Below are 9,319 nucleotides of genomic sequence, written 5' to 3'. Positions count from 1 at the left end.
GTCACTTTTGATCAATTTAATGCAATAAAAGTATTAATTTCTTTCCTAACATTTTTTTTTTTATAAATTCTTACTAACCACAAGATTTTGAATGGTAGATTTTGTAATGCTACAAAAGTTTCTATTTCAGATAAATTCAGTTCTTTTGAACTTTCTATTCATCAAAGTCAAACAAATAAAATAAAAAAATAAAAATAAAAATTTACACAACTGTTTTCAACATTGATAATAATCATAAATGTTTGTTGAGCATCAAATCATCATGATTTTTAAGGATCATGGGATGAAGACTGGAGTAATAAAAATTCAGCTTTAATCACAGAAATAAATTAGGCTATATTTTATTGTATTATTATTATACATTTTAATAATATTTCATAATATTACTGTTTTGACTGTATTTTGGATCAAATTAATGCAGGCTTGGTGAGCAGAAGATACTTTTATACAGTAATGTACATCCAGAATGATTCTAGCTTTATTTACCAATGTAGAATTTACCCTAAAAACATCTGGATGATTGATGTGACAATGTGATAATAATGTTTGTTCCAAAAGACTTGATTAAATGCATGAAACTAGTTTATTAGATATTAAACATATAAATTGTGACAAAACAGGCTGTCAGTCTGTGTGTTGGTGGAGATTTTTCAAAGATTTCAGTACATACAATTTTAAATTGTTACATAGGTGGCGGGCGGCAAAGGACTGTTATGAGTGAGTCAACCATTTCAGTGAAAAAGGCTGCTTTATTCAGGAACAAACAATGCTATGGCTATCAATGTCAATCATTGCTATTTCAAGAGTGAATCCCGCATAAATGCGGATGTAATTCCCCAAACTTGGCAGCGTGTTTGGCCATTGGTTCTAGCAGCATGAAAAACAAGTTTTAAACTAATTCTGAATGTATATTAGAAAGCGCACAATGAGCGCTCCCTTTATAAAAGCTGCTACTCATCTTCATCGAGATTTCTAGCACTCCCATAGAACCAGGACTATTAATAACGAAAAATGAGTAACTTAAGCCTAAATGTTTCCAATTTATGCAAGGAATACAAAAGCCCCGACATGGATTGGATATAGATACAGTAGAAAGATATATAGAGAGAGAAAATTACCCCTCAAAAAAGTCAGCTTTCTCTACCCGACTGCGAGTGGAGGTTTATTATTCTCCTTTTTTTTTCAACCTAAAATTAGCTTCACCGGAGCGGCGCCAATCAAGCAACGATGTCATCTCTTTAGATGTGGGGCGGAGCGTTTACATTTTAAAAAGACATCGCAACTACCCTATAAACAAACTTAATATAAATTATTGTAAATAATTCATTCACAAAATGTACCATATCCATTGCATGCATTTAATCAGATTTGTAATTATTATTCTAACTAAAATAAAAATATCTGAAGGACCCCCCTAAGTCTATTTTCTACTTCTTATGGGGGGTCCCTAATACCTTATGGGGGGTCCCGGATCCCCCCAGCCCTATGGGGCGCCATTTGTAAAGCGGCTCACGCTGAAAATAACAGCAATATTTTGTCACATTTAGCTTCAAACTATGTTTAAAAAAACTGGTATGAATTTTTGACTGTCACTTTTTAGCACATTTACAACAATATTTGTCAACTTAGAGATATTTTAAATAGTTAAATCTAAATTTTAAATGTTACACCTAAATGTTAAATGCTAAATCTAAATGTTAAATATTAAATCTAAATCTAAATGTTAAATCTAAATCTAAATATTAAATCTAAATCTAAAATCTAAATGTTAAATCTAAATCTAAATGTTGAATCTAAATCTAAATCTAAATGTTGAATCTAAATGTTTCGGGTGAAACTAAATATTTAACTAATATGCAAATTCAAAATGCCGGTAACCGGAAGTGCCAAAATAAAAGCTCGAGGAGGTCAGTGTGTGTTTATAGCATGTTTATAGTGTCAAATAACGAATAAAAACCATCTCATCCGAGGAAATGGACTCTTGGACATGGATTATCTTGATAATAACTACATAAATAATAAACACATGAATTTGCATATTAGTTAAATATTTAGTTTCACCCGAAACATTTAGATTCAACATTTAGATTTAGATTTAGATTTAACATTTAGATTTAATATTTAGATTTAACATTTAGATTTAATATTTAGATTTAACATTTAGATTTAGATTTAACATTTAGATTTAGCATTTAGATTTAACATTTAACATTTAGGTGTAACATTTAATATTTAGATTTAACTATTTAAAACATCTCTAAGTTGACACATATTGTTGTAAATGTGCTAAAAAGTGACCATCAAAAATTCATACCAGTTTTTTAAACATTGTTTGAAGCTAAATGTGACAAAATATTGCTGTTATTTTCAGCGTGAGCCGCTTTACAAATGGCGCCCCATACAGCCCCCCTTGTAAGTTGGTTTTAATAAGAGTCTACTAAAGAGAGAATGTAACTATTAAACAATTAAAAATGTTCAAGATGATGATTAACATTCATTGATGTTGCTATTATAGCCTAGAATATCATAGTCATGGCATTAAATGTTGCATGAGGGATTGTTTTACTGTTGCGTTTTATTTTAAGAGAAGGTCTCATTTCTGTGCCATTAGCGGCTATATGTGGCTTCATCTGTCAGTAACCCGTGGAAGAACTTGACAAACCTGCTTTTCTTTTCTGATCTACCGGTTTGATGTAGTTGGATTGGGTATATTTACATTATTGATGATGACTACATGTTTGCTAGAACTTTTTGTTTACAATTTCACAAATTTGTAGAAAAAATACTTGAGTATCTGCAATGCTAGTTTTGTCAGTTGTGTTTACATGCATTTAGTCATTATTATTAATCTAGGACGAGATTTGTATTGAAAAACCAGAGGGGTGTTCTTTTAAGAAAAATGTCAAATGAATTAAAAGTAACGGAGATCTGTTGAAAGATGTATTTTTAAACTTTAAAATGTTGTTTTAAATACAATTCCTCAATTGCTCCCTATACTGTACATTAAGGGAACATATTAAAGCATTGTGTTCCCATAACCCAGATAGTATGTCATATAATCATATATGAAAGTTCCTATATATGTGTAGGCCTATTGTGTACCTCAGAGTTATTTTCAGAAATAGACTGTATGTGCATTTCTTTTTATTATTTGCTTTCATTAACAAATACTTATTTTTGTCCTTCTCCTCAGATCCGAAAATGTTGAACACAAATGGCTCATCGCTGTGTCGTCTGAGTCTAATAGTGACGTTTGCAGGTTTCATCTCTCTGATAATCATGTTTTTTTGGTTATCACCTTCAAACAACTGTCCACCTCCACTTCCTATTCCTAAACAATACAACTCTGACACGAGCAAGAGCTCTCTTACGGATGCAGTAGAAGACAAACCTATTCTTCTGATGTGGTTCTGGCCTGAAGATTTCAGATTCGACCTGAATGACTGCAAAAATATTTTCAATATCGATAGTTGTCTGTTGACGGTTAATAGATCACTCTACAGCGAGGCAGACGCTGTCCTCATTTATCACAAGTCCATCAGATGGGACCTGTCCAACCTTCCTCCATCTCCTCGTCCTCCGTTCCAGAAGTGGATTTGGTTTCATCTTGAATCACCGACCCATACTCAGAAAAAACCAGGTCTGGAAAACCTGTTCAATCACACTCTCAGCTACAGACAGGATGCTGACATTTTTACCAGGTTGCATTTGACTGTCAGGAAGAAACCAGATGAGGAGTTTGTAATTCCCAAAAAGGACAAACTGGTGTGTTGGATTGTGAGTAATGCTGGCTCAGCAGGTGTCGGCACAAGGACCCAGTTTTATAAAGAATTCAGCAAACACATCCAAGTGCATCTGTTCGGAAAGGCTTATGCAAAGTTCTTGGATCATACCGAATACTATCCTACCCTAGCTAGCTGCAAGTTTTACCTTTCCTTTGAGAACTCCATCCACAAGGACTACATCACTGAGAAGATGAATGGGCCGCTTGCTGCAGGAACCGTCCCTGTGGTTCTGGGTCCTCCCAGAAGAAACTATGAAAACTTTTATCCCGGCGATGCCTTCATTCATGTGAATGACTTCCCAGATGCAAAGTCACTAGCAGAATATCTGCTTCAGCTGGACAAGGACGATGAAGCATATCGCAGGTTCTTTAACTGGAGGAAATATCTCTCTCCAACTCCTCATTTACTGCAGCAGCAGGAGTTTGATCTGCCCATATGCACTGCTTGTGATTATATAGCTAAACACAAGGAATATAAAGAAATTCATGATCTCTATAAATGGTATTTCAATTAATCGATGATCACCTACACTGTAAACCCAGATTTTGTTTCTAATTAAACTTACGAGTAATCATTACTTATTCTTTTATGTTTAGTAAAAACCTGCTATCATTACTAAACAACATTAGTTGTTTGTACTATTTAACTGAAAGATTCATTGCACTAATCATGTTAAGCTAAGATAACTCGCTATGTTAAGCTTCTGTAAGGGAGGGGCGTGGCCTATTTAAACAGGTGACAGTGCGCAGAGTGCGCCATTTAAAGTTTGAACTGAAGAGTCGAACATTACCAGCTTAACTTATTACTAAACAGACTGACTTTATTTCTGTCAGACGTCTACAAAAGATCTTGTTGAGAATCAACAGAGGTTTAGATGTTGATTATTTATTGTTTCACTTGTAGTCACCATGATGGTGAAAGGTGTTGGCTTTAGTTGGGCTCTTGCCTTTGATATTTAAACATTTTATTTTCTCTGGCTGCTTTAACTGTGAGTTTAAAAGGCACAATAGTTATAGCAAAAAGCCATAACTGCCTATTGATGCTGTTATCAATAAAGATTATAAGTCACTAAAGTCAGTAGCACTTGACTTTTCTTGTGATTTTACAGTAGAAGTTCCACCGGAATTGTATATGAATCTCAACAATGGTGACACTTGCAATGCATGCTGGGTACCCAATAGTAAACCTATTATCCTAAACCATGTAAATACAACATAACATGTTTAGTTTCAGCTTGTGTAAAAGGTTAGGGTTATATGTTAATACATCTCAACATGTTTAGTTTCAGCTTGTGTAAAAGGTTAGGGTTCCATCTTAATACAACTCAACATGTTTAGTTTCTGCTTGTGTAAAAACTAAAGTGGTATAAGGCAACGGGTTTCCTCGCGATTTGCGAGTAAAGTCAACTAATTCGGGTTAAGAGTGTATGATTGTGGAGTTTGTTACACATGTAGATGATTTTTATAATGTTTTGATCCTTGCTCTTTTGTAAATTTGGATTAAAAAAACTGGCAAAAGTTAATCAATGTTATTTCTCTCGGGAGGTTGTTCAGAATGTTTTGGGTCACTGAGATTTGTAATGTTATTGAAAGATTTTTTACGTGTTTGCATTTATTTGATCAAAATCTTATCAAAAACGTATTTTCCCCAGATATAAATTTGTACATTCTATTAATCAACATTAAAAATCATAACTCAAAAGAAACCCTCCAAATATTACCTTTTATAATACTGATCTCACAATACACTTTAAAACCCTTTCAAACATGAGCTCACACAACAAAAAATGTATAAAAACAAGACAAATTTAATGCTTTTCAAATTCATGTAACTGCCCTAATATTATAGCACATTATCCCATTATGTTATTATAATTGTTTTACATGTTCATTTTAAAATGTAGTTGTTGTTTTTTTATGCTCTGAACTGTACCACAATGCATTATATTTGTCTTGTACTTTTTGCATTTAAAAAATGGTTTGTGTAAAAAAAAAAAAAAAAAAACCATTAAAAATCATTATTATAATATAAATGGGAAATAGTGCTCTCAGCTGCAATCAGCAATTAAGGGGGCAAGCATCACAGAGGTGGAATGAGGAGCTAAAAATCAATGCAGTGAGCATCAGACCAACTGCAAAAATGACTAAAGACATTTGGACACTGTTTAAAACAAAATGGTTGAAAGCCCATTTTTAAACAACGACAATGACGGTTGTGGAGGTTGTCATCACAGAGTTGAAGCAAATAGAAGACTAAGGAAAATATAATTGTTTTAAGAGATAAATAGAATTAAATGTCATTACAACTTTTGGCCAGCAGGTGTTGACCAAACTTCATGCCATGATTAAGCTCAAACCAGCATAAGACCAGCATATTCCATAAAAAGGGAAACGAAACTGTAATCTTGCAAATCTAGTGTGAGATTCATTAAAAAATTCCACGGAAACTAAATAAATAGATGGATGCAGCGTAATCTACTAAAGTTAATAATTTCAGAGTAAATCAAAATAAATCCAGAAGTAACAATTTATTATTTGTCAGGTAAATGTATCATGCCAATTACATAATCAGTAAGCATCAGTTTATGGCGTCATTCTGTATATTGTATATTGATTTCTTGAGTTTACTTTGTGATTTATGTGTTTCAAGACAATATCAATATCTAGTGTTCAAAGTGTTAATAGTGTGTTTTTTAATTGAATACAAGAAAGGAACAGAGGCTTTGATGGTTTCATATTTTCTTTTTATTTGGGTATATATTTTGTATTTTGTAATACATTTCAGAGTAGAACTTACCTGTCTGGTCCTGTGTTTTGAGGGATGGGTTTTGGTGGGTATATGTCCTGAACTTTAATTAGTGGGTTTTACCATTTATTAGTACAGACTTAAGTTCTTTGAAGTGGTAATTGTATAGTTGGTCTACAATATGTTGGTGTATTATGAATATTTGATTAATGATAATATTTTAGTATAATGTGTTTGAATGTGTATTTATATTAAGGTGGTGGAAGGTTTTCTGAGAATGTATCTTCTTTATGTTCCTTTTGCAATATTGAAGAACTTCAGTATTGAAGTTTCATCTTCACAAAGCCAGAGCCATTCAATGTAATCCTGATTTTAGAATATTCTCCTCTGATATAAAGTCCCTTTTTAGGGGAGGAGGGAAAAAAGTGCAGCCAAGCCGGTGTGGTGAAGAGAGATATGAGTCCCATCTTAGAAATGAGTCCCAACTTAGACCCCAAGAAATGGATTATGGGTAATCACTTTAGAGCCTGGTTACAAATCAGACAAAATCACTTTATCATATAAGCCGTTTGACCTATGTTATAATGACCATTAATGTATTTTATCTTATATGTTTTATATACTTGTATGCAACCGAAGCTATAGATTGTGAAATTAAACATTTCTCGTTCTTATTGTATTTTTAGTTAGCTTACATATACAATTCAATTACTATACCATAGCTGTCTTTCTTTCTGTAAAGCTGTGTATACTGTAAAAAGCGTTATACAGATAAATATATTTCTTGATGGCAGAAAATGTCTCAGGTTACGACTGTAACCTCTGTTCCCTGAGAACAGGGAACGAGACACTGCGTTGAATGATGCTTTGGGGAATAGTAAATAAATGGTAAATGGACTGCATTTATATAGCGCTTTCAACAGACCCATTGCCTCCAAAGCGCTTTATATATTGCCTCACATTCACCCATTCATTCACTCATTCATACACTGACGGCAGTGTCAGCCATGCAAGGCGCCATCCAGCTCGTCGGGAGCAGCTGGGGTTAGGTGTCTTGCACATGGACACCTCGACACTTGGTCAGGTGGAACCGGGGATTGAACCACCAACCTTTCCGGTTTGTAGACAACCTACATGAACAACTGAGCCACTGCACTCCCCTTAGCATGGCGGCGTGGGTATATCGTTCCCCAAAGTGCCAATTGACGCAGTGCGAGTTCCCTGAGGGGAACGCCTCAAGTGTCTGAAATCACAATCAAATCACGGCAATCCTATTGACCGGTGACAGCCCATGAATCATTAACGTGGGACCTGGTATATAAGGGCGCCTTCAGAACCAGCAAATTCAAATGAAATGCCAGAACCACTCACCCTCAGGTCACACTGTCAGTGACAACATTCCCTACGGTCATCGCCCAAGCTATACGCTTCACAGGGAAACCTGCATAAACCTAGTTTAATGAAAGGCCTACCTGGGCCTGCTCAAGGGCCTAGGACCAAAGCTTCAAATTTGAAGGGGTCCCTTCTAGGGAATGTGGCTAGGGAACCCGAAGGAGTCCCAGCCAATCACTATTCAAGGGAACATACTCACCAGGAAGGCCTGACCTGGCATCACTTACATTGGATATTTCAGTCTCGCCAAATTCCTGTCTGTCCGAAGACAGAGCCTCTGGACACTAGCCTTTATATAAGGCATCCAACCCGAGTGACTGCGAAGCTGACAGTGAACCACTCGGCCCGGATCTCAGAGACGGGGTATCCAGGAGAGCATGACTCAGCATAGCGCTTACAACCCTTGCTAGCGAGGGGAGTTTCTCAGCTCGATCCACAGATCTACCCAGTGCTTGTGTTTCAAAGCACTGAGGAGGCCTGAAAAGGCCTAAGGACTAATCTAACAGGGAGGCCTCATGAGAGTCCTACGACTGTTTTACCAGACTCAGGAGGCTGAGTACTCATAGTGATCCTCAGTGAGGGGAGCACATGGCCTGCCTGGTAGGTAAACCAGGCTAGATAAAAGAGGTTCCGGGAGGGAACCAGTAGCAGAAAATGACCATTAGTCATGTTAGGGTGCAAGCTTGCCTTCAGAAGCTGCCAGCTAAGGCCAGCTGAACTGAGAGCAAGTGGCCACTAGCTGCCAGACCACTTACAAAGAGGCCTGGTGAAGCCTACTACCTGATAGCCAGAGGGCTGGCTACCTAGTGCCCGTTTTTGGGAACTCGCCTTTAGAGAGGCCTCGTGAGGCTTACTACCTGGAAGCCAGTACAACTAGCTGTGCAGTTGCCCATCCTTGGGACTTCGCCTTCAGAGAGGCCTGATGAGGCCTACTACATGCCTTCAGGAAGGCCTGGAGAGGCCTACTACCTGATAGCTAGCATCCGTGGGAACTCACCTTCAGGTAGGCCTGGTAAGGCAGGCCTGGAGAGGCCTACTACCCGATAGCAAGCTAAAACTGGTTATTGCTATGAACCCTGATTCCGGGTGTCAGTCCCAGGGTGGCCTGATAAGGCATGCCAGTCTTGGGGCTCAGTCTCGGAGCGGCCTGATAAAGCCAGTCATCTGAAAGTTTTCTTTAGGTAAGAAACTGACTACCATGGCCGTAAGGCTGGGGACCGAGCTGCATGGTGGCCTGATAAGGCCAACAGCCTGACAGTGTTCAATCCTATTCGGCTGATCCTATTCTGCTGATCGGGGCTAGCCTCCAGAGAGGCCCACTGAAGCCAATTGTCTGATTGGCCAGCGAATTAACAGTCGAGCACCCCAAGATGGGGCTCAGGGTCAGTGTGGCCTTG

General features: G+C 37.0%; 1 protein-coding gene across 1 annotated transcript in view; it reads left to right on the top strand.

Annotated features, from left to right (window-relative positions):
- Positions 1–5,476, top strand: part of LOC307173445 (4-galactosyl-N-acetylglucosaminide 3-alpha-L-fucosyltransferase 9-like) — a 10,631-nt gene extending 5,155 nt beyond the window's left edge. The window contains exon 2 of the mRNA XM_079896578.1: positions 3,194–5,476. Coding sequence (XP_079752704.1) covers positions 3,202–4,299 — 1,098 coding nt within the window. The 5' untranslated portion in view covers positions 3,194–3,201 and the 3' untranslated portion in view covers positions 4,300–5,476. The remainder of the gene's footprint in view (positions 1–3,193) is intronic.
- The last annotated feature ends 3,843 nt before the right edge of the window (positions 5,477–9,319 follow it).

Source organism: Squalius cephalus, assembly GCF_949319135.1.
Source record: "Squalius cephalus genome assembly, chromosome: 16".
In the NCBI taxonomy this organism is placed as follows: Eukaryota; Metazoa; Chordata; class Actinopteri; order Cypriniformes; family Leuciscidae; genus Squalius; species Squalius cephalus.
The sequence above is the reverse complement of the archived record's forward strand: the minus strand, read 5'-3'. Positions and strand labels throughout refer to the sequence as shown.